The sequence below is a fragment of the Oncorhynchus mykiss genome, chromosome 18 (assembly GCF_057628025.1).
Source record: "Oncorhynchus mykiss isolate SJ-2025 chromosome 18, ASM5762802v1, whole genome shotgun sequence".
In the NCBI taxonomy this organism is placed as follows: domain Eukaryota; kingdom Metazoa; phylum Chordata; class Actinopteri; order Salmoniformes; family Salmonidae; genus Oncorhynchus; species Oncorhynchus mykiss.
Window position 1 is genome coordinate 37,120,846 of NC_143039.1, and position 27,126 is coordinate 37,147,971.

The 27,126-nt window shown below is 41.4% G+C and overlaps 1 protein-coding gene across 9 annotated transcripts in view; it reads right to left on the reverse strand.

The window, feature by feature from the left end:
- The window catches only part of LOC110495975 (neural cell adhesion molecule 2), a 422,938-nt gene that overhangs the window by 71,755 nt on the left and 324,057 nt on the right, over positions 1 to 27,126 (reverse strand). For all 9 annotated transcript variants that reach the window (XM_021571547.3, XM_021571545.3, XM_090208333.1 and 6 more), the window contains exons 6-9: positions 19,607 to 19,724; positions 15,158 to 15,327; positions 4,198 to 4,343; positions 659 to 809 (exon numbers count right to left, since the gene is read on the reverse strand). In XM_021571547.3, the coding sequence (XP_021427222.1) occupies positions 659 to 809; positions 4,198 to 4,343; positions 15,158 to 15,327; positions 19,607 to 19,724 (585 nt within the window). The remainder of the gene's footprint in view (positions 1 to 658; positions 810 to 4,197; positions 4,344 to 15,157; positions 15,328 to 19,606; positions 19,725 to 27,126) is intronic.

A 27,126-nucleotide genomic window follows, 5' to 3' on the forward strand; every position in this document is an offset into this window, starting at 1 on the left:
TTGTTGCATCAGATGTTCTGTTGCTACTGTTTACAATCACATATTTGCAATGGTACACTGCAGGGGCCACTCAACAATGATCACAAATATGTGATTGTGTGCATCAAATGTTTAAAGCACCATTGGATTGAATTGAACTGTGTTCTGAAATGAGATGGTGAGATCTTTAGCTTTAATCTTATTATTAAAGAGTACTTGAGGAAGCAGTTGTTTCACCAGGAAGTGTGTGTGTGTGGGGGGTGGGATAAATAATGCAGCAGGATATCCTCCTACTACTTAGCCTTTCTGGGGGGCAGGCAACTCTGTTGTGATTAATCTAGCATTTGCTAAAAATGGAAAACAGAAACACTGTTTAACAATGGAATATTACAAGTCAGCAGATTTGTGTGTGTGGTTTTGATGCTTTGCTTGTGCAAACAAGTTGTATTGGTTTTAGATGTAATAATGAAGAAGCTTTTTTAAATTCAATTCCATTGTCCTCCAATAGAGAATCTTATCTCTACTTCAGTTTGAGCCTCAATTCATGCACCTTGGTTAAAAAGCGAGGTAGCGGCTGTGCACCATTCCCTTTGTTTGTATACTGTGCAGATGTGCGAACTTGTGTGTGTATACTGTATCTGTGTTAGCATGTGTGTTTTTGTTCTCAAACTGTACTTACACTCTATATCGAGGAACATGCTCTTTTGGTGGCCCCCGATCCTGCTGAGGGCCTCACAGTCAAAACGGCCTAAGTCAGTTAGCTTCACCCCACTGATGGTCAACATGGACTTGCCATGGCGGCCCCGCACGTCCACACGCCCATCCTGGCTCTGTGCAGGCACAAATGCATGCGCACACACACACACACACACACACACACACACACACACACACACACACACACACACACACACACACACGCACACACACACACACACACACACGCACACACAAATGGATCGTGAATGTATTATATACTGTACATCTCATGTGAAGAATTTGCTTTATCCACTCCATCCACACACATACACTTTTTTTTGTTGACCTTTTACTCCATAACAAAATTACACACCTTCAAAACTGTTAAACCCCCCTGACACTCAGTCAAACCAAGTATCTGATGTAAAGTCAGTTTTACGCCTCAGGCTAGGATTAATGTGATTGACTATCAATTGATTTGCAATAATTAGATAGAGAACTGTGAAGACAGATGGTCTCAATTTGATGCCAAGGGTCAATTAGATTGGGAGCAGCAATCATTCCTTGTAATCGTCAATGATAATTAACAAAGACAAACTGGCTCAGCGTGTTCACTTAGAAAGGAGATATTTTGGGTTCTTCAAATACTTTGTGAGTTTGATCAAGCCTGTCTGGTGTGCCAGATGGGCGGGGTTTGCACTTTTGGGACTAGTCCATTGGTGATTTTAATATTTGAAAGAAAACAAATACTATTTGAACTCAGCTCTGCTAGCTGTGCGTACTCCGTAAGCAGATAGTAACTGCAATTGATTAATCAAGTCCTAGGGTTAGAAACCAGCAGGACTGGGCCCAGTATTCGTAACCCCTGCAGTTCCCATGCCAATTTGGCCCATATATATATCTCTCCACCCTCTGGGACCCATCTCTGTGTCATTTTCCTCCCTTCTCCTTTAGTTTTGAGCCTTGGTGTCTCCTGAGAGCTCGCCCCTGCAGTGTGCAGATGTGGCAGACTCACACTGACTCTGACGCCCACTCTATAGATCTCCCTAAACAATCGATGCATATCCAGCTCCAGCTGTTAATGCCGATTATAATGCCTCAGTCGTATTAGCCCTGACTGTGAAGTCTCTTGCAGTCATTTCAGCTCACACAGTCTCTCGCTACTGCCAGGTTAAAGAGGCCTCCCTTTAAGGAGTGGTAAAGGGTATAATACAGTTGGTTTGATCTCGCGTGAATCGTCACTTGTGTAGATTAAAGTTGGTTTGATCCTATTTTACCTTGAATGTAATTATTTTTAATCAAATTGTGGTTGGCCATGAAAGTGGTGCATTCAGTAGGATGGTCACAGTGTGCTACTGCACATATACAGCAGGTGCCCTCCACAGTCCATTTGAACAATTCAGGAATGGAACTGGACATTGCATTTGGAGTGAATACAGAAAAAGCAAATCTTCCAGAGGAAGAGAATGCTGACTCTGGGCTTTATGCATTCTCTATCGCTCTTGCTCTCTCTCCTAGATGTGGGTTATTTATTCCCAGGTTCCACTGGCTGAGGAAGGGATGCTCTCTCTAGGGAGAAGGGATGTGATGGAGGGAGGAAAGGGAGGAGGGCGAGAGAGAGGGAGGGAGGGACTGAGACACTAGCCTGTTTGATATGCAGTGCAGAGGAGCTGACATGGACAGGAGGCACTGCAGGAGCACACACTCAGACACAGACAGACAGAAGGAGGGAGAAAGAGAGAGAGAATGAGACATCAAGCCCACATAGCAAGAGGAAAAGGGGAGAGATCGGTAGAGAGAGAGAGGTAAAGGTAGGTGGAAGATGAAAGATGGCGAGCAGAGCAGATCAGTGGAAGCCCTCTCCATCTGATGTGAGGAAACTGGACATGCCCTGCTACACCCTGCAATGATCACACATGATCTTAAATAAGATATCTACAAAGCTGAACTCTAAGTAACCCCATGCAAAGTTCTCCGATGGTATTAGTGCTGGCTCTGGATCAGTTAAAACAAGATGCATCATCTTTCCTTATCCTCTTCATTCAGTTAAGATACAGTGGCTGTGGCTGTTGACCTTGGGAGTGTCGTCTCGCTGTAAGACCTTATTAAGCTGTCGTGAATGGGGAGCTGCAGTGGCTCGCTGCTAGTGCTAACATAACCTCGCCAGTGGCATTGAGAAGAGAAAACAGGTAAACAGAAATCCACAATGCTGTGTTACTAGGTATCATTGACTTTCAGTCAGCGTACACTGTTTCTCAGCTAGTTTGCTTGGTTTGTATTTGCTTTAATGAGAAATAAATATGCTAGTTGGCTAGCGACATGGCAAAAAGGAGACAAAACAAAACCGACATAAAAGTAGTGGAGTTCCGTTTTATGGTACTGGATAAGAGAATAGAGAGCAGCACGCTGGCTGTGTTTGGATATACAGATTGAAAGAAGCGGCGACTAGCTTTTCACCTAAATGAACATGGCCATCCATCAAGGAAGCAGTATACACAAAGCCCAAGTTTGTTCTTTCCCATATATTCAGGTGTGTTGCTCGGCACTCACATTTCCATAATTTCATTTGCCTCAACGTGCAAAGAAGTATTTACTCTCATTCGGTGCCTTGATTTATCAAGTTGAGCGGATTACGCCAACGCACACATTCATTTATCTCAGCCATTGACCTTTTTCCCGGGGAAAGCAGAAGCCATCTTTGCTAATGCAGCGCCTCTCGAAAAGCATTAGTGCTCGGCGGCTACTGAGACAATGACAGAAAAACACATGGTAGCTGTCTGTTTACTCTAAGCCATGATTAGAACATTTCTTTAACCTTTGTATGTTGAGGCACTGTTTCACAACGTATGCTCCGAGAATCCCAGAGATTAATGGTCTTCATTGAAAACATCCTAGTCGTATATACAACATGGTTTTGTTTCAAATGAGTCACCAATGGCATCCAACCATGATACACTGAGTATAACTAATCTTTGGATGAGGTAGCTTACCCTATGGCCTACCTTTCTCTCTTTGTTCAGTAACACAATTAACAGTCTTTTACTTCACATATACCTTATTGCATGGTGGATATAACGTAGTTCCTCTAAAGAGCTCTACGTTGGAATTACTGGGCCCACAAAACGTATACTAAAAAACATTCTCGGTACTGAGAATTGCTCTATGATCCAGTCACATCCATCCTCAAACGTGAGCATTCTCCTCAGACGTGCTCTTTGTTAATACCGGCCATCTGGTCTGTGCAAGAAATAAAGGGTGAGAGAGGGTTGAGGACGGTACTTTGTGTGACTGTAGGCAGAATGCAGTAAGTGGAAGTTGGACAGTTAAAGCAGGGACAACAGGGTTACCTTGTCTGTGTGTGTGTGTCTCTCTGTGTGTGTGTGTGTGTATGTGCATGCTTGCTTGCGTGGGACTGTATGTGTCTAGAAAGGGTGATACGGGTACCAGTAGAGTGCAACAGTAGGCAACATACAATGAAAAGGAGGGAGGAAGTAAGAGCAGGTGACAGCCCAGGGTTACCTTGTCTCCATCGGCGAAGCTCTGACCGTCACTGGCTCTCCTCCAGGAGATCTCAGGGAGCGGCTCCCCCTCAGCCACGCAGGAGATCATGGCGGCGCTGCCCTCTACCGCCGTCACGTTACGCAGCTGGGTGATGTGTGGCTGGACTGGAGGGACAGAGAGAGAGAAAGAGAGAAATTTAAAAAGAGGGAGGGAGAAGGGGGGAGCATCCAATATAGATAAAAGAGAGAGAAATAGAGAGAGCAGGAGAGAGACCAAGAGAGATAGAGGAGGGAAAGAGAGAGGGAGGATGAAAGAGAGAGAGAGAGAGAGAGATATAGGGAGTCAGAGTGAAATTAAGAAAGTGAGATGAGGAGAAAGAGAAAGACAATAATTTTAGACAGGAGACGCCTAGTGCTAACACCATGTATTGGAGGATAGACGACTTTGGGCTTGACTATTGAGGCCCTACGATCTAAAATCTTCTGTTCAGAATCATACTTTTCCACTTCTGAATGAAGGGGTGTGCATCACAGTTTATAGCCTCGAGAAAAAGTCCTTGGTACAGTCGAGTCCCCTGTCCACACCGTGCCCAGACTGACAACCAGACAGACAACCAGGACTTTGAGTTAAGTCTCCCTACTCCCTTACAACCTCTTTCTCACAACACCTATACTCCTCCTTTTCTCTTCAAAATAGTTTTTTTCCAGACAAACCATTTTTTAAATGCTGAGCGCCCCCGATAAACAGCATTAAGGAGTGGGGAATTGTGGCTGTGGTGTAGAGATCCGCTCACCGTTAAGTCACTCTCTCAGACATGGCCGTCTAAGCTAGCGCCCGAACGTCACGTGTGTCATGGGCATATAGTGTGCAATATAAAAAATAAATGACAACCTGTACAAGTAAAGTAAAGTAGCAAGGGCTGTAAAACTGTGAAGAAATGGAAGTGAATGGAGAAATAGGCCTAAAGTATGTCTGGTTTTTAAAACTGTCTTGGCGAGATCAAGAAGTTGTTTGTAATTTCAAAAAGAGTGAACCTTAGGGTGGATGAGCCATCTAAGGGGATTTAGAGCTTGTCACGTAACAGGGTCATACGCACGCACGCACGCACACATACATACATACAGCTTGCGCTTTCTACATCTTGATGTCCAAGATGGCATAGCAGTTCAGACATCTTTTGTCCTCGTCTTGTCGTGTCCCGTATATATATATATATATATATATATATATATATATATATATATATATATATATATATATATTTACAACTTTTTTCACATTCATTTTTTAATTTTTCCATAAACTAATTTTCAAAACACTCTCCTGCAACCCGCCTCACCAATTTATATTTATAAAAAAGTATTATTTACCTCAGATTTGTAATCCTCCAAGAAGCTAGCAGGAGGCTCCAAGAGGTTAGCCAGAAACTAGCCAGAAGCTAGCCGGGAGCTAGCCAGAAGCTAGCCAGAAGCTAAACAGAAGCTGGTTCAGAAGCTAGTTCAGAAGCTAGTTAGCTTCTTTACTGGCAAATCGTTAGTATTCAGCTAACCACGGTTTGTGGTCATCGGCTGTCCTTTGGCTCGAGAATCTATCGCCAGTTTTGTACGGCGCAGCGCAGCGCGGCTCGGAACGGAACATACCGGACCAATTTTTCTCTCCATGTCCCTGGATTTCGACCGCTGGCTCTTCATCACTCAATACCTAGGTTTACCTCCACTGTATTCACATCCTACCATACCTTTGTCTGTACATTATACCTTGATGCTATTTTATCGCCCCCAGAAACCTCCTTTTACTCTCTGTTCCAGACGTTCTAGACGACCAATTCTTATTGCTTTTAGCCGATCCCTTATTCTACTCCTCCTCTGTTCCTCTGGCGATGTAGAGGTGAATCCAGGCCCTGCAGTGCCTAGCTCCACTCCTATTCCCCAGGCGCTCTCTTTTGACGACTTCTGTAACCGTAATAGCCTTGGTTTCATGCATGTTAACATTAGAAGCCTCCTCCCTAAGTTTGTTCTATTCACTGCTTTAGCACACTCTGCCAACCCGGATGTCTGAATCCTGGCTTAGGAAGACCACCAAAAATTCTGAAATTTTAATTCCAAACTACAACATTTTCAGACAAGATAGAACTGCCAAAGGGGGCGGTGTTGCAATCTACTGCAAAGATAGCCTGCAGAGTTCTGTCCTACTATCCAGGTCTGTACCAAAACAATTTGAACTTCTACTTTTAAAAATCCACCTCTCTAAAAACAAGTCTCTCACCGTTGCCGCCTGCAATAGACCACCCTCTGCCCCCAGCTGTGCTCTGGACACCATATGTGAACTGATTGCCCCCCTTCTATCTTCAGAGCTCGTGCTGCTAGGTGACCTAAACTGGAACATGCTTAACACCCCAGCCATCCTACAATCTAAACTTGATGCCCTCAATCTCACACAAATTATCAATGAACCTACCAAAGCCTTAAACACGGGCACCCTCATAGATATCATCCTAACTAACTTGCCCTCTAAATACACCTCTGCTCTCTTCAACCAAGATCTCAGCGATCACTGCCTCATTGCCTGCATCCGTAATGGGTCAGCGGTCAAACGACCTCCACTCATCACTGTAAAACGCTCCCTGAAACACTTCAGCGAGAAGGCCTTTCTAATCGACCTGGCCGGGGTATCCTGGAAGGATATTGATCTCATCCCGTCAGTAGAGGATGCCTGGATATTTTTTTTAAATGCCTTCCTAACCATCTTAAATAAACATGCCCCATTCAAGAAATTTAGAACCAGGAACAGATATAGCCCTTGGTTCTCCCCAGACCTGACTGCCCTTAACCAACACAAAAACATCCTATGGCGTTCTGCATTAGCATCGAACAGCCCCCGTGATATGCAGCTGTTCAGGGAAGCTAGAAACCATTATACACAGGCAGTTAGAAAAGCCAAGGCTAGTTTTTTCAAGCAGAAATTTGCTTCCTACTAACTCAAAAAAGTTCTGCGACACTGTAAAGTCCATGGAGAATAAGAACACCTCCTCCCAGCTGCCCACTGCACTGAAGATAGGAAACACTGTCACCACTGATAAATCCACCATAATTGAGAATTTCAAGAAGCATTTTTCTACGGCTGGCCATGCTTTCCACCTGGCTACTCCTACCCCGGTCAACAGCACTGCACCCCCCACAGCAACTCGCCCAAGCCTTCCCCATTTCTCCTTCTCCCAAATCCGTTCAGCTGATGTTCTGAATGAGCTGCAAAATCTGGACCCCTACAAATCAGCCGGGCTACTACAACTACAAATACTTAGGTGTCTGGTTAGACTGTAAACTCTCCTTCCAGACCCATATCAAACATCTCCAATCCAAAGTTAAATCTAGAATTGGCTTCCTATTTCGCAACAAAGCATCCTTCACTCATGCTGCCAAACATACCCTTGTAAAACTGACCATCCCACCAATCCTCGACTTTGGCGATGTCATTTACAAAATAGCCTCCAATACCCTACTCAACAAATTGGATGCGGTCTATCACAGTGCCATCCGTTTTGTCACCAAAGCCCCATATACTACCCACCATTGCGACCTGTACGCTCTCGTTGGCTGGCCCTCGCTTCATACTCGTCGCCAAACCCACTGGCTCCATGTCATCTACAAGACCCTGCTAGGTAAAGTCCCCCCTTATCTCAGCTCGCTGGTCTCCATAGCATCTCCCACCTGTAGCACACGCTCCAGCAGGTATATCTCTCTAGTCACCCCCAAAACCAATTCTTTCTTTGGCCGCCTCTCCTTCCAGTTCTCTGCTGCCAATGACTGGAACGAACTACAAAAATCTCTGAAACTGGAAACTCTTATCTCCCTCACTAGCTTTAAGCACCAACTGTCAGAGCAGCTCACAGATTACTGCACCTGTACATAGCCCACCTATAATTTAGCCCAAACAACTACCTCTTTCCCTACTGTATTTCATTTATTTATTTATTTTGCTCCTTTGCACCCCATTATTTTTATTTCTACGTTGCACATTCTTCCATTGCAAATCTAGCATTCCAGTGTTTTACTTGCTATATTGTATTTACTTTGCCACCATGGCCTTTTTTTGCCTTTACCTCCCTTATCTCACCTCATTTGCTCACATCATATATAGACTTGTTTATACTGTACTATTGACTGTATGTTTGTTTTACTCCATGTGTAACTCTGTGTCGTTGTATGTGTCAAACTGCTTTGCTTTATCTTGGCCAGGTCGCAATTGTAAATTAGAACTTGTTCTCAACTTGCCTACCTGGTTAAATAAAGGTGAAATAAAATAAAAAAAATAAAAAAAATAAACGCATTCCCCAAGGTGTCTACAGCATTGTGACGTCTTTTTACGCATTTATGTTGAAGAATAGCCGTAAGGGACCACATTGAGCAAGTGGTCACATGATGGCTCCCGCAGAAAATCTTGCATAAAGTACAGAAGTAACCATTTTTCCAATCGCTTCTAATGAAAAACCAATTGTCCCGGTGGATATATTATCGAATAGGTATGTGAAAAACACCTTGAGGATTGATTCTAAACAACATTTGCCATGTTTCTGTCGATATTATGGAGCCAATTTGGAAAAAAGTTTGGCGTTGTAGTGACCGCATTTTCCGGTCGATTTCTCAGCCAAACGTGAAGAACAAACGGAGCTATTTCGCCTACAAAAATAATATTTTTGGAAAAAAGGAACATTTCCTATCTAACTGGGAGTCTCGTGAGTGAAAACATCCGAAGTTCTTCAAAGGTAAATTATTTAATTTGATTGCTTTTCTTATTTTTGTGAAAATGTTGCCTGCTGCTAGCAGGGCATAATGCTATGCTAGGTTATGATAAACTTACACAAATGCTTGTCTAGCGTTGGCTGTAAAGCATATTTTGAAAATCTGAGATGACAGGGTGATTAACAAAAGGCTAAGCTGCATCTCAAAATATTTCATTTGTGATTGTCATGAATAGGAACATTTTCTAGGGATATTTATGTTCGCTGCGTTATGCTAATTAATTTCAGGCGATGATTACACTCCCGGATCCGGGATGGGTAGTATCAAGAGGTTAAATTTAAAAACAACTGGCAACCGCAGTACAATCAATAGGAGGTGAACAGTGGCTGGTGCTGAAAATATAACTAACTTGTTATGTAAATGTTGCACACCAACAGATGGAAAAGACCTACAGCAGTCGAACAATTCATTTCAACCATAATCTTCATTTTAATTTGACTTTACAAGCAACAAGAGGGTTTAATTGGAGTCTATTTCTTTGGCGCCTAGACCTATATAAAATAACTTTACTGGCTGAGGTACGCTATGAAGCTTAACAGCCTTCTAGAAGTAGGATTTTCTTTATTAGGCCTACATACAATTGCCACTGGTCAAAAATGTAGCATCCTACATAAAGCAATCATTTAAAGAAAAAAGTCTAAAACAATGTAACTAATAATGAAAAGCAAACATTTGTAAATAGCAAACTCTAAAAGTAATTGGAAAGGTAGATACAAATTATTTGTGACATTGTGGTTACAATAAAGAATGTAAACAAGATGCTGTGTATTTATTTACAGTAGTGATGGACAACGTGAGGCATTTTGAAAACAGGTTTTCAAACACTTGTTTTTCACAAGTGTACTTTAGTACTGTAGCAGGTGTAGCCCATCATGCAAATGTTTCCTATTAGCAGGACAATATACTTTTTAAAGCCCGGCTACTATTGTGAAAATCCCTCAACTTGCAATGTATTTGATGCTTAAGTACTCTAAACAGCAGTACAGTATTTCTTCATCAACATCTTTATGCTTTCGTTAATAAAATAACGAGAAAAAATACATTCAAATGTAGATGTTTATTTAAACTAGATTTTAGTCGCAACTCCACCCAGCTCCATGACCACAGGTGAGATGATTGATGAGATGATCAGTGTATTTGTTGCATTGTTGTATGGTCAATTTCTCTATCCAAAACATCTTGATGGCCTTGACCAGTTTATCTTTGCTTGTCGGTTTAGCAGTTACAGATTAATGTTTTCAGTTGATGCCAAACAAGTTCGATCAGGTTTAAGTCAGGAGACCTACATGTAGAGAAAGAAAGAAATACAGTTGCATACAGTTGCCACTAAATACATATTTTATATATTATTTTTTTTATTTCACCTTTATTTAACTACATGAAGCTCTACTTACTCTTACTCGCTGGCGTCTTGACCCAGTTTATGCCCTCATTTGTAATGCAAACCCGGGCAATGTGTTTTGGGCCAGTGTCTGCATTTGGAGAAGATTTTTATTTATTTAGCCTAACAGCCAACATTAGGTACAATAATAGAAATATACATGTAAATAGGCCTAAATATAACAAAATATTGGTATAATCCTACCTTGAAAGAAACGATGTGATCCCAGAAACACCACTCTGACATAGGGTCCAGCATATCTCTTGATGATTTGTTCCTCAAAGAAATCACGAGCCACGATACCTGAAAAAGGAGGCATGAGTGAATTATTATACATAACTGTACGTGAGGTGTAGGCTACAATATTTTATATACCTTTTGCTTTGTAAATAGCCAAACTTACCATCAAAAAACAAATATGGGCCTGGTTCCTGGCGAGAAATTGCTACCCACACATGGAGTTTGAGCGGATACTTGGGACTTGGCTTGCTTCATCTTCTTCCTTATTTTCTGTAGCAATGTTGAGCACATTGCTCACGGGCCACGGTTGGTTCGACTGTGAAGATGACGTCATTGAATGTCTCTCCAGCTTTGATCCATGCCTGGGCCTGCAGGACGCGAGGGTCTTTGTTTGTCAGACGAATCATTGGGTCGAAACTACAGAACATTATGGCTATTAGCAGGGCTATATTTTGTCCTTTATAAATATTATTTTGGCCTTTATACAGATTACAATTGCTCACTGTCGTTTTTCTGAAAACAAAATCATCTCCAAAATATTGTTATAAATAGCCTTCCCACTGTTGACATCTATTTCAGCACCGTTTCGTGCTGCTCTGAGACAAGCATGGAGAAACGAAAATGGTCAATTAATATTCCTTGATATTCTTAACCAGTTAGAGCTCTAGGGGCGCTATTTCATTTTTGGATAAAAAACGTTCCCGTTTTAAGCGCGATATTTTGTCACGAAAAGATGCTCGACTATGCATATTCTTGACAGTTTTGGAAAGAAAACACTCTGAAGTTTCAGAATCTGCAAAGATTTTGTCTGTAAGTGCCCCAGAACTCATTCTACAGGCGAAACCAAGATGATGCATCACCCAGGAATTAGCAGAATTTCTGAAGCTCTGTTTTCCATTCTCTCCTTATATGGCTGTGATTGCGCAAGGAACGAGCCTACACTTTCTGTCGTTCGCCCAAGGTCTTAGCAGCATTGTGACGTATTTGTAGGCATATCATTGGAAGATTGGCCATAAGAGACTACATTTTCCAGAGGTCCGCCCGGTGTCCTTTGTCTAAATTTGTGCGTAATCTTCAGGTGCGGTCATTTTCTCCTGGGATTCAGGAGAGAAAGCATGTATCCAAGAACGATGTATCAATGAAGAGATATGTGAAAAACACCTTGAGGCTTGATTCTAAAAAACGTTTGCCATGTTTTCAGTCGATATTATGGAGTTAATTTGGAAAAAAGTTTGCGTTTTGAGGACTGAATTTATGGATTTTTTTTGGTAGCCAAATGTGATGTATAAAACGGAGCTATTTCTAATACACAAGGAATCTTTTTGGAAAAACTGAGCATCTGCTATCTAACTGAGAGTATCCTCATTGAAAACATCAGAAGTTCTTCAAAGGTAAATGATTTTATTTGAAGGCTTTTATGTTTTTGTTAATGTTGCGTGCTGGATGCTAACGCTAATGCTAACGCTAAATGCTAACGCGAAATGCTAACTCTAGCTAGCTACTTTTACACAAATGATTGTTTTCCTATGGTTGAGAAGCATATTTTGAAAATCTGAGATGACAGTGTTGTTTACAAAAGGCTAAGCTTGAGAGATGGCATATTTATTTCATTTCATTTGCGATTTTCATAAATAGTTAACGTTGTGTTATGCTAATGAGCTTGCTGATAGATTTACACAATCCTGGATACAGGGGTTTTTTCATAGCTAAACGTGACGCAGAAAACGGAGCGATTTGTCCTAAACAAATAATCTTTCAGGAAAAACTGAACATTTGCTATCTGAGAGTCTCCTCATTGAAAACATCTGAAGTTCTTCAAAGGTAAATGATTTTTTTGAATGCTTTTCTGTTTTTTTGTGTAAATGTTGCCAGCTGAATGTTAATGCTAAATGCTACGTTAGCCATCAATACTGTTACACAAATGCTTGTTTTGCAATGGTTGAGAAGCATATTTTGAAAATCTGAGATGACAGTGTTGTTAACAAAAGGCTAAGCTTGAGAGATGGCATATTTATTTCATTTCATTTGCGATTTTCATGAATAGTTAACGTTGCGTTATGGTAATGAGCTTGAGTCTGTATTCACGAACCCGGATCCGGGATGGGGAGATCAGAAAGGTTAAGATATATGTGTTGACTGAATATAAGCAAGTGATGTCTGCTAAATAATCAAGTTAGGTTTCTCCAGAAATAAATAATTATAAATAACAAACTGGCTTTAGTGAGAATGTCTCACCCCATGTTCAAGAAGGGCCTTTTTCTCACTCACTCCAGGTTAAATGAAAACTACATCTTTAAAATATCGTTACTTTTTAAACAAAGTGATTATTATTAATAATTCATTTTGAAATATATAAAAGCCCCTCAGATATTCTCACAGATCCTAATGGAAAATGACCTTTAGATATTCATTTAGAATCCTCCAATTGTAATTATTGGCGGCTTTATTTACAAATGAGTGAGAATGTCTCACCCCATGTTCAAGAATTGCCTTTTTCTCGCTCACTCTAGGTTAAATGAAAATTAAATCTCCAAAGTATCGTTACTTTTTAAACAAAGCAATTATTATTATTAATAAATTAAAAATTATATAAAAGACCCTTATATAAATTGATGTTTCATGGTAGACCAGATGTCGGCCAGTGCAGCGCTCTGCGGGCTCTCTTCTCTTCATCCCCTGCTCTCTCAACTGTCAGGGGTAATAAAACTATCTTACAACTGTGTTTCACGCCGCACTTTGCGAAACAAAACTCAAGCCCTCTGCTAACTTCTTAAATTAAAATGTGCATTTTGAATAACAACTTGGCCTTGAAAGGATCTTGATGACTACTAGAGCACGAATCTCCATATATTTTCTTAAAGAGGAAAGACCTCCATCAGTATAATCAGGGAGGAAAAATGCTGGCAGTTTTATGAAAATCTAAATGTAAACGTTTATGAACAGGGTGTCACCGACTGTACAATAAATCTGGAATTGTATTAGATTCAAGTTGTTGGATGATTGGTTGAGGTAGTGGCAACTGTATGCAACTGTATGCATAGTCATATTTGCATAGCCACTTTAACCATATCTACATGTACATACTGCCTCCATCAGCCCGGCTACATTTATAGCCTCGCTACTGTATATAGCCTCGCTACTGTTACTTTTCACTGTCTTTTTACTGTTGTTTTTATTTCTTTACTTACCTATTGTTCACCTAATACCTTTTTTGCACTATTGGTTAGAGCCTGTAAGTAAGCATTTCACTGTAAGGTCTACACCTGTTGTATTCAGCGCACGTGACAAATAAACTTTGATTCAATTTGTATGGTGAATGTTTTCCTCTGAAATAATATTTTTCATTGGTGAATAGGGATTGGCTGTTTGTTGCGCTCAAGATGAAACACCTTATATTCAAATCAATATGTATTCATAATAACACAGATAGAACAATGACCCAGATATTTCACCAGATGTATAATTGTGAAGCATCTGGTTGGCGTTTCCACTCAATGACAAATATGGTGATAAGAAGAAGCCCAGTGGCCGGCAGATGGAACAAAATGGATTTTGGCCGACATTATGCAAATGTTCTAATCAATTAAACATTTGATCGCAATATAGTTTTCTGTTCCCAAAACTAGAATATTTTACGAACAGAGTGGACTAAATTTTGTCGATTTTACCTTTTGCAAAAGTAAAAAAAAGGGTGGATATAGTTATTACACACATGCACTTCACAGAGTATGTGTTCCCCCTAACGGAAATATGGAAATACATTCTAGAAAAGGGCTCTCCAACCCTGTTCCTGGAAAGCCACCCCCCTGTGGGTTTTTCACTGTAACTCCAGTTGTAACTAACCCATCAACCAGCTAATAATTAGAATTAGGTGCGCTAGAATAAGGTTGGAGCGAAAACCTACAGGACGATATCTCTCCAGGAACAGGTTTGGGGAGCCCTGTTCTAGAACGCTCGTTTTTGGTTCTGCCCCCCTCCATGCTTGTTCTGCTCACTATGACTTATTTGTTCTCATTGGAAACAACAGGTTGTGGTCTATCTTGGGTTATTTATAAAAAATCTTTGTTAATACTCAGGCATACGTAGCTTATTTTGGAATATGTTGCTTATAATGCACAGGAAACATGTAGATTATTATAGTGCCTACTGCCTATGGCGGAATTTGCAATTTGTAACTCTCAAGACGCAGCATCTTTCATTCCAATCCATTATTCATAGAGAGACGTGCAAAAGGTCCAAGGAACAGTAAACATGTTAAAAGCATTCTATAGTGCCTAATACCTATAGAAATCGAAAGAAAAACTTTAGATTTCTATAGGCAAAAGTAAATAGGTATGCTAAAATGAAATTGACATCAACTATAGGTCCAATTCTGGTTCTGGTCGAATCAAATAACCAGATAAAATCCAGGTACAGTAGCAGGACGACATTGAGAAGGACATTATATGTTGGTTGTAATTATTAAATGTGACGCGAAACCATTTGACATGTTTACTTCAATTTGAGAGTGTCATAACATAAGCATGGATGCCCACGAAGAACATGGTGCTACACTCACCGAACACTTTGAGGAAGAGCTCCCTCTCCTCTGCCCCGGCCTTGTTGGTGGCTCGGCAGGTATAGTCGCCCCCGTCCCCCTGGATGATGTTGCGGATGGTCAGGGTACTCCTGCCTGCCTCCATGGTGTTGAGGACATATTGCTCTGACCTCTCCAACTGCTGGCCCTTCCTGTGTGCAGAGAGACAGTACAGGTAGAGATGATTAATTTGTACAATACACATAAAAACATATAGGCTAGAGGTGCACAACCAATTCAACTACACACACATGCAAACATAGAGTTAAAACATGTATATCTCTATGCATGCACACAGACACAAACACCCCCTCCCCCCAAAACCACCGTCACCCTGATACGATAAGCATAAAATAGCTTTACTGCATTTCACAATAAATTGTTTGTCACATGCACACATCCCCCACACACGTTATAATGATGTTAAAACTCCATCTCTCAAGGAAAGAGAGAGCGAGAGAGAGGGAGGATAATTGAAAGTGGACTGGGAGAAACACTGAGGTATAGTAATAAGGCTGGCGGGAGCCAGGGAGGAAATGAAGAACTGTGTGTGTGTGTGTGTACGTACAAGCTGATCTGTGGAGCGGGCAGCGCGCTAGGCACAGGAAATTACACTGGCCGTATCAGAGTCTATGACTGACTGAAAGCAGGCACAACCAGCCAGCCAGGTGGAAACACCACACACCACAACAGGAAATGTAACTGAGGGAGGAGGGGAAGGAGGGTGTATGAGAGAAAGAAGATGAGAAAGAAATAGGTGTCCTCTAGCTCCTTAATACCATTAATACCAGAATGGTTATGAGTGCAGTCTTGCAAAGGGGGAGGGAGGGGGGTATGGTTATGGTTATGGTGGCACAGTGGTCAGATTGCAGTCGTCATCATGACGAGAACACAATGGACATAGTTGAGTTGTGGTCAGTGATGACCTGTGGTCAGCGTGTGGAGCGATGATCAAAGTGTTAGGGTGAAGCTGCAGTCAGGATGGAGTTACGGTCAGGGTTGAGTTGTGGTCAGTGTGGAGTAGTGTTCAAGGTGGAACAAAGAGGGCAGTACACTCTTAAGGGTTATTCGGCTGTTCCCATAGGCGAAACCATTTTGGTTCCTGTTAGGACCCTCTTTGTTTCCAGGTAGAACCATTTTTGGTTCCATGCACAACCCTGAGTTTTACCATTGAGCCCAACGGGGTTTTACCTGCAACCAAAAGGGGTCCTTCAAAGGGGGATCAGCCGAAGAACTCTTGAAAGCATATTTTTTTCTAAGAGTGTACGATGATGTGGTCACATGCGGCCACAGTACAGAGTCAAGCTTGGTTGTCAGGATGGTTAAAAACCAGAGTTTTCTAAACCATTTATTTGAACTCAATACAGTGTGACAGTCTACATGGAGCAATTAGGCAAGCCAGTGGTGCAAGGCGAGGCACATCGAGATATAATTTTCACAGGATAAACCTAGACTTAACATTTCAATTGCTTTCCGTAATTACATGGCCAATTAAAACTCCATCTCTCCCATTGATAGAAAAGCTATTACAAGAGTGAATTTGAGGCGGGGGAACAAAAAAATTGTCAGTCAAAATCCTTCCCACAGCCAATACAAAAACTGTTACATTTGGAGCCACTCCAAAGGTTAAATGCACAGTTCAGACTTTTCTTCTGAAAGTTGAAAATGACCTTTGACATGCACACAACATTTATGAATTCCTCCCACACAACCGTATTAGCATTTGATAGAGCAGCATATACATGAATGCACATTTGGGAGACCCTCTAAAGTTTCATTTCTCTCCTCAAGTATTTCTAGCCACTCCACTTATTACATCTATTCCAGCACTAGCACACATGATTGAACTAATCAAAAGCTTGATGACTAGTTGACCAGAAGAATCCGGTGTGCTAGCACTGGAATATACAAAATAACGGGAAAGGCTGGGGGTCTTTTGCGAAAGAGAGGAAGGGAAACACAGATCTAGAAAGAGAAAAGGGGGTTGTTGACTTGCTGTGAAGAGGGCAGAACAAGCCATTAACTCACGAAAGTTACCAAAAAGTTACAGGTGTAGGATCTGTTGCAGATGAGTTTTATGATTTACATAAATTCATTGAAAACCTTCACTAACACACAGTAACAGTATTGCACTTTTCACTTTTGTCCACCTAATCGCCTAGTCACCGGACATGCAACATTACGGACTAAACACTCAAATCCCGTTGCTGCAGGATTATTTTGCTACGACAATACTGGTCAAATTAAGATCCTACATCTGTAATAGGATAACAGTGTTGTGTTCATTAGGGCATACAATGAAAAGTGTTTTAAAGTGTTTTGCAATGGAGGAAACATTTGCATTTCTCATTGGACAAGCGCAAGTGGTTCCTCCTTGTTTCAGACTGTTTTCTTCCATTTGGTGCCTAATGAACACAATCCTGTTATTATAGCTTCTAACACCATGCTAATGAGTGTGTCACTCAGGTTCAGGATATATGCAACAGCTGTTGTATGAATGAATGATTGTGTTAGATGTAACATGTTAACTGATGCAGGTATGACTAATGTGACACATGGTACAGAGGGCGGCACACTCTAGAAGGACATGTCACAGTGTCAACGCAATGTCATCGTTTACAGTGTCTGTCGACAGCACTGGCTTGTGAAGAGTGTGTGTGTGCGTGTGTCATTTAGAACATTGGGACATTGAAGGAAGCACTAGTCTGTAACAGTGATATACAGTTGAAGTCGGGAAGTTGACATACACTTAGGTTGGAGTCATTAAAACTTGTTTTTCAACCACTTCACAAATGTCTTGTTAACAAACTACAGTTTTGGCAAGTCGGAGGTGTACCTGTGGATGTACCTGTGGATGTATTTCAAGGCCTACATTCAAACTCAGTGGCTCTTTGCCTGACTTCTTGGGAAAATCAAAAGAAATCAGCCAAGACCTCAGAAAAACATTTGTTAACCTCCACAAGTCTGGTTCATCCTTGGGAGCAATTTTCAAATGCCTGAAGGTACCACGTTCATCTGTACAAACAATAGTACACAAGTATAAAAACCATGGGACCACGCAGCCGTCATACCGCTCAGGAAGGAGACACGTTCTGTCTCCTAGAGATGAACGTACATTGGTGTGAAAAGTGCAAATCTATCCCAGAACAACAGCAATGGACCTTGGGAAGATGCTGGAGGAAACAGGTAACAAAGTATCTATATCCACAGTAAAACGAGTCCTATATCGACACAACATGAAAGACCACACAGCAAGGAAGAAGCCACTGCTCCAAAACCACCTTAAAAAAAGCCAGACTACGGTTTGCAACTGCACATGGGGACAAAGATCGTACTTTTTGCTGGATGACCATCGTTATGTTTGGAGCAAAAAGGGGGAAGCTTGCAAGCCGAAGAACACCATCCCAATCGGAAAGCACGGGAGTGGTAGCATCATGTTGTGGGGGTGCTTTGCTGCAGGAGGGACTGATGCACTTCACAAAATAGATGGCATCACGAGAGAGGAAAATTTTATGGATATATTGAAGCAAAATCTCAAGACATCAGTCAGGAAGTTAAAGCCTGGCCGGAAATTGGTCTTCCAAATGTACAATCCAAAGCATACTTCCAAAGTTGTGACAAAATGGCTTAAGGACAACAAAGTCAAGGTATTGGAGTGGCCATGACAAAGCCCTGACCTCAATCCTATAGATAATTTGTGCAGAACTGAAAAAGCGTGTGCGAGCAAGAAAGCCTACAAACCTGAATCAGTTACACCAGCTCTGTCAGGAGGAATGGGCCAAAATTCACCCAACTTATTGTTGGAAGATTGTGGAATGCTACCTGAAACACTTGACCCAAGTTAAACAATGTAAAGGCAATGCTACTAAATACTAATTGAGTGTATGTAAACTTCTGACCAACTGGGAATGTGACGAAAGAAATAAAAGCTAAAAATAAATCACTCTCTATAGTATTATTTGACATTTCACATTCTTAAAATAAAGTGGTGATCCTAACGGACATAAAACAGGGAATTTTTACTTATTTAATGTCAGGAATTTGGAACAACTGAGTTTAAATATATTTGGCTAAGGTGTATGTAAACCGACTTCAACTGTATAAACCAGACTACATTTGGTGACATCGCCAAAATATGAATCAACACATACCCCAAATTTGGATGAGCTAGTGGTCTGGTTGGCTAATAGTTTTGTCAACGAATGGGTGGATTGCATTTGGTTTGCCAAGCCACAAGCGTATGAAGAAGTTTAGATGTATGAAGAGGATACATTAATCATGTATATTAGGTCACAAGGTTGCAAATCGTTTTGCAATGTAAAACAAAAACAAGGGCTTCTTATTGAAGTTCAGGTAATGCATACTCTGTGTTCTTCCATTTTGTGCTTAATGAACACAACCCTGACGTAGTGTGTAGGGGGCTAACTGTACCTGTGCCAGGTGACCTCGGGGTTGGGGGATCCTGATGTGATGCAGGTGAAAGTCACTGACTCCTGGTAATCTGCTGTGGCATTGAATGACTGCTGTAGTACCGACAGCACAGGAGGAACTATAGGAACAAGACAAAGATGACAGTTAGTGGTGAGAACTTCCTCAAATTACACATGCGAGAGCAAAACAATGGCAGTGAAACAATATGCACACAGGCAACTAGCATTTTCACCTTCCCCACCCCATCTTCAAATGAAGATGAATGAAGTCATTGTTGTGACTTAAGAACAAGACAGATAAACACGAATGTCGGCTGTGCACAGTGGTTGTGCAGAGAGTGGTCGTGCTATTGCTTCTGACCATAGAATATCAGCCATTTTTTTCAAATTTCCAAACGCCACCGTTCATCAACACCAAGTGATTTACTGTGCACGGTCAATGCTCCTTAGAGGGGCAATGGGACATTGTAATGTCACTCTGCAGTCTTCCAAGGGACAGGTAGGCAGGTAATCATGCTAGCAATGGTAGTTAGCATTTAGCCTGTCATCCCAGCTAGTTAACCAGACTAACATTAAGCTAGAATTTAGCCTGTCATCCTAGCCTAGCTGGTTAACCAGGCTAATAGTGTTAGCCAGCATGTAGCAAGTCAACCAAGCCTAGCTAGCTAACCAGGCTAATAGTGGTAGATTGCATTTACCCTGTTATCCTAGACCTAGCTGGTTAGCCTGGTTGACAGCAGTAGCTAGCACTTAGCCTGTCGTTCTACACCTAACTGGTTAGCCTATATGAAAGCAGTAGGTGTATTCTTGTTATTATTGTTAAACAAAATATTGCTCTCTAAGCATTTGTATTATATATATAAAATAGCATAACTTCTTTGGGGTAGGGGGCAGTATTTTCACATCCGGATGAAAAGCATGCCCAGAGTAAACGGCCTGCTACAAAGCCATAAAAGCTAGAATATGAATATTATTAGTTTCGATAGAAAACACTCTGAAGTTTCTAAAACTGTTTGAATGATGTATGTGAGTATAACATAACTCATATGGCAGGCAAAACCCTGAGAAGAAATCCAACCAGGAAGTGGGAAATCTGAGGTTGGTCGATTTTCAACTCCGCTCCTATTGAAGATACAGTGGGATATTGGTAACGTTGCACTTCCTAAGGCTTCCACTAGATGTCAACAGTCTTTAGAACCTTGTTTGATGCTTTTACTGTGAAGTGGGGACGAAGAACAAGGGAATGAGTAAGGTCTGCCATGAGCTGAACATGCTCTGACCATGCGCATTCACATGAGAGGGAGCTCTGTTTCATCGCATTTCTAAAGACAATGGAATTCTCCGGTCCTAAAGATTGATTCAAGACATCGTTTGACATGTTTCTACTGACTGTTACGGAACTTTTTGACATTTCGTCTGCTTTTAGTGACGTGCTTTGTGACTTTGGATTTGTTTACCAAGCGCGCTAACAAAAGTAACTATTTGGACATAAATGATGGACATTACCGAACAAAACAAACATTTATTGTGGAAGTGGGAGTCCTGGGAGTGCATTCCGATGAAGATCAGCAAAGGTAGATGAAGATTTATAATGCTATTTATGACTTTTGTTGACTGCATAATATGGCGCATATATTTGTGTCTTGATTGGGCTCTGAGCGCCGACTCAGATTATTGCATGGTTTGCTTTTTTCGTAAAGCTTTTTTGAAATCTGACACAGCGGTTGCATTAAGGAGAAGTGCATCTAAAATCCATGCATAAGAGTTGTATCTTTTAGCAATGTGTATTATGATTATTCCTGTCAATTGATGTGGCTCTCTGCAAAATCAAAGGATGTTTTGGAACTTCTGAACGTAAGGCTCCAATGTAAACTCAGATTTTTGGATATAATTATGAACTTTACTGAATAAAACATACATGTATTGTGTAACATGAAGTCCTATGAGTGTCATCTGATGAAGATCATCAAAGGTTAGTGATTAATTTTATCTGCTTTTTGTGAATCCTCTCTTTGGCCGGAAAAATGGCTGTGTTAGTCTGTGAATAGGCACTCACCTTAAATAATCGTTTGGTTTGCTTTTGCCGTAAAGCCTTTTTGAAACACTGTGGCTGGATTTACAAGAAGTGTATCTTTAAAATGGTGGAAAAAACATGTTTGAGGAATTTTAATTATGGGATTTCTGTTCTTTTGAATTTGGCGCCCTGCAGTTTCACTGGCTGTCTCACGTACCCTAGGGAGGATAACTAAGTATTTTAATTATTTTATTAAGTTATTATTGCTCACCTTTATCAAGGCAACCCCACTGTATATGAATATCAACACTTTCCAAGCTTCAGGCTATTGAAACGGCCAAGCAATATCAATTGCATGTGTTTTATTCAGTACTACTGTGCCACAGGTTGAGCTGAGACAGAATTTCTCTCTCTCTCGCTCTCAGACAAGATTACCATTGATTTGCTTGCCAATCGAACACCATTCTCTCAAGTCCCTGATCCAATACAGTCCATTCCCACATCAGTGAGCCTCATTGAAAACAGCTCAGTTAATGGGAGACCCATACTAGGCACAGAGACAGCAACATGCTAAGTAGCCAAGATAATAAATGTTTAATCTCCTCTATAGTTTCAATTTCAAAGACTTGGAGAAGAAGAAAAGTTGAGAGATATATGGGGGGAAACACATGCTCCCTTGTGCACACAAACATACGGTAACAGACAAAAATGCCCAGAAACACACACACATATGCATGCACACACGCACATATAATTGAACTAATTCATTTTTTGACCATACAGTGTAGTTGACTGTAATCAATCGCAAAAAAATGTGGGGGAAAAATCTACCTAAATCAAACTTATTTCTGAAGGTCGTCTGAACAATGATGAGTTTGAAAAGGCTACAGCTCCGGTTTGTATTTAAAAGTTGTTTCAATTGGAAAGGGTGAGGAAAAAAGCAGGTGTAGCCGATGGGTATCACCCTCAAATGACTCAGCCTCTTCCCTGGCGACCTTTTCAGCCGGCCAATCAGAAGAGGAGTAGGACACTGCTGAGTTGACCCCCTATCCACCAGCCAATCAGCGGGAGGCCAGCCCTTGATGATAACGCCGGAGTCTGAGAGGGAAGGGTACGCTAGGCTAGCCACACTGTCTGCATGATAATATCAATGCAAATACTATTCAAAAACATCTGAGCCGTATCGCGGTTTACTCCATTATAGACCAACTCTGTACTGACTGACACTGACTGATGTAATTATTCCCCCCTCAACTAAACTTATAAATATGTTTTTACACAACTATTTGGTTGAATCTATAGTTTCGTATATAATTCTGAGGCTTGAGGAAAATTATACCCACTTTGGGACAAACACACAAATGGCTACACATATTTATGTTACTTAGGGCCTTACTTTGGGTGTTTCTTTTTTTAGTGTTTCACTTATGGTCTCCTAAGGTCTAGTTCACTTAAGGCACGTGTTACTGTCATGTATTGTCATGTTGTGTCTTTCTGTCCTTTCCTTTCACCCTGTCTTACCGTTTCTGTCCCTCTTTCCCCCAGCTGTTCCTTGTCTTCTCTGACTACCTCATCACCCCTTTTCCCACCTGTTCCCTTTTTCCCTCTGATTAGGTCCCTATATCTCTCTCTGTTTCTGCTCCTGTCTTTGTCGGATTCTTGTTTGTGTGTCTCATGCCTGAACCAGACTATCATCGTGTTTGCTGCAACCTTGTCCTGTCCTGTCGGAATCTACCTGTCCATCTGAGCCCACGTGTGTTCATCATTAAAGAAACTCTGTTTGTTAATTCGCTTTTGGGTCCTCATTCACGCACCTGACAGTTACTATACTTCAAATGCCATTAGGGCCACATATAGTATCTATGCTTCTTTAGAGGGCCTTACTTTGGGCAATTTAGAGGGGTTTTCTTCCCTCCTTTCTACTTAGTGTTCCGCTCCTTAGGACTCTTAGGTTAGTCATTCCCTATTTCCTCCCTTTTAGAAAGTTCCCACTGGGCACACTACATCATTTCAAAGTAGATCATTTTTTACATTGTATTTTTTATTTAACTAGACAAGTCAGTTAAAAATCAAATTCTTATTTACAATGATGGCCTACCAAAAGGCAAAAGGCCTCCTGCGGAGACAGGGGCCTGGGATTAAAAATTCAAAATAAATACAATATAAATATAGGACAAAACACACATCATTGAGTTCCATGAATTCCTATCGGACCTTGTAGTCATAGCAGATAATATTGTAATCTTTGGTGACTTTAATATTCACATGGAAAAGTCCACAAACCCACTCCAAAAGGATTTCGGAGCCATCATCGACTCAGGGGGTTTTGTCCAACATGTCTCTGGACCCACTCACTGTCACAGTCATACTCTGGACCTAGTTTTGTCCCATGGAGTAAATGTTGTGGATCTTAATGTTTTTCCTCATAGTCCAGGATTATCGGACCACCATTTTAATACATTTGCAATTGCAACAAATAATCTGCTCAGACCCCAACCAAGGAACATCAAAAGTTGTGCTTCCAGATTCCCTCTGTCTACCCAAGGACGCCAGAGGACAAAAATCAGTTAATCACCTAACTGAGGAACTCAATTTAACCTTGCCCAATACCCAAGATGCAGTTGCACCCCTAAAAACTAAAAACATTTCTCATAAGAATCCAGCTCCCTGGTACTCAGAAAATACCCGAGCTCTGAAGCAAGCTTCCAGAAAATTGGAACGGAAATGGCGCCACACCAAACTGGTCTTCCGACTAGCTTGGAAAGACAGTACCGTGCAGTATCGAAGAGCCCTTACTGCTGCTCGATCATCCTATTTTTCCAAATTAATTGAGGAAAATAGGAACAATCCGAAATTCCTTTTTGATACTGTCGCAAAGCTAACTAAAAAGCAGCATTCCCCAAGAGAGAATGGCTTTCACTTCACAGCAGTGATAAATTCATGAACTTCTTTGAGGAAAATATCATGATTATTAGAAAGCAAATTACAGACTCCTCTTTAAATCTGCGTATTCCTTCAAAGCTCAGTTGTCCTGAGTCTGCACAACTCTGCCAGGACCTAGGATCAAGAGAGACGCTCAAGTGTTCTAGTACTATATCGCTTGACACAATGATGAAAATAATCATGGCCTCTAAACCTTCAAGCTGCATAATGGACTCTATTCCAACTAAACTACTGAAAGAGCTACTTCCTGTGCTTGGCCCTCCTATGTTGAACATAATAAACGGCTCTCTATCCATCGGATGTGTACCAAACTCACTAAAAGTGGCAGTAATAAAGCCTCTCTTGAAAAAGCCAAACCCTGACCCAGAAAATATAAAAAACTATCGGCCTATATCGAATCTTCCATTCCTCTCAACATTTTTAGAAAAGGCTGTTACGAAATGCTTCAGTCTGGTTTTAGACCCCATCATAGCACTGAGACTGCACTTGTGAAGGTGGTAAATTACCTTTTAATGGCATCAGACTGAGGCTCTGCATCTGTCCTCGTGCTCCTAGACCTTAGTGCTGCTTTTGATACCATCGATCACCACATTCTTTTGGAGAGATTGGAAACCCAAATTGGTCTACACGGACAAGTTCTGGCCTGGTTTAGATCTTATCTGTCGGAAAGATATCAGTTTGTCTCTGTGAATGGTTTGTCCTCTGACAAATCAACTGTAAATTTCGGTGTTCCTCAAGGTTCCGTATTAGGACCACTATTGTTTTCACTATATATTTTACCTCTTGGGGATGTCATTCGAAAACATAATGTTAACTTTCACTGCTATGCGGATGACACACATCTGTACATTTCAATGAAACATGGTGAAGCCCCAAAATTGCCCTCGCTAGAAGCATGTGTTTCAGACATAAGGAAGTGGATGGCTGCAAACGTTCTACTTTTAAACTCGGACAAAACAGAGATGCTTGTTCTAGGTCCCAAGAAACAAAGAGATCTTCTGTTGAATCTGACAATTAATCTTAATGGTTGTACAGTCGTCTCAAATAAAACTGTGAAGGACCTCGGCGTTACTCTGGACCCTCTCTTTTGAAGAACATATCAAGACCATTTCAAGGACAGCTTTTTTCCATCTACGTAACATTGCAAAAATCAGAAACTTTCTGTCCAAAAATGATGCAGAAAAATGTATCCATGCTTTTGTCACTTCTAGGTTAGACTACTGCAATGCTCTACTTTCCGGCTACCCGGATAAAGCACTAAATAAACTTCAGTTAGTGCTAAATACGGCTGCTAGAATCCTGACTAGAACCAAAAAAATTGATCATATTACTCCAGTGCTAGCCTCCCTACACTGGCTTCCTGTCAAGGCAAGGGCTGACTTCAAGGTTTTAACCTACAAAGCATTACATGGGCTTGCTCCTACCAATCTCTCTGATTCGGTCCTGCCGTACATACCTACACGTACGCTACGGTCACAAGATGCAGGCCTCAAAATTGTCCCAATAATTTCTAAGCAAACAGCTGGAGGCAGGGCTTTCTCCTATAGAGCTCCATTTTTATGGAATGGTCTGCCTACCCATGTAAGAGACGCAAACTCGGTCTCAACCTTTAAGTCTTTACTGAAGACTCATCTTTTCAGTGGGTCATATGATTGAGTGTAGTCTGGCCCAGGAGTGGAAAGGTGAACGGAAAGGCTCTGGAGCAACCCCCCCCCCCCTCCCTTGGGTTGTGCCGTGGCGGAGATCTTTGTGGGCTATACTCAGCCTTGTATCAGGATGGTAAGTTGGTGGTTGAATATATCCCTCTAGTGGTGTGGGGGCTGTGCTTTGGCAAAGTGGGTGGGGTTATATAACCCAGGTCAGTTTGTTATATCTGGAGTACTTCTCCTGTCCTATTCATTGTCCTGTGTGAATTTAAGTGTGCTCTCTCTAATTCTCTCTTTCTTTCTCTCTCTAGGAGGACCTGAGCCCTAGGACCATGCCTCAGGACTACCTGACATGATGACTCCTTGCTGTCCCCAGTCCACCTGGCCGTGCTGCTGCTCCAGTTTCAACTGTTCTGCCTTATTATTATTTGGCCATGCTGGTAATTTATGAACATTTGAACATCTTGGCCATGTTCTTTTATAATCTCCACCCGGCACAGCCAGAAGAGGACTGGTCACCCCACATAGCCTGGTTCCTCTCTAGGTTTCTTCCTAGGTTTTGGCCTTTCTAGGGAGTTTTTCCTAGCCACCGTGCTTCTACACCTGCATTGCTTGCTGTTTGGGGTTTTAGGCTGGGTTTCTGTACAGCACTTTGAGATATCAGCTGATGTACGAAGGGCTATATAAATACATTTGATTTGATCATAACAAGAGAGACAACACTACATAAAGAGAGGCCTAAGAAAACAACATAACAAGGCAGCAACACATGACAACACAGCATGGTAGCAACACAACATAACAACAACATGGAAGCAACACAAAACAGGGTACAAACATTATTGGGCACAGACAACAGCACAAAGGGCAAGAAGGTAAAGACAACAATACATCACACAAAGCAGCCACAACTGTCAG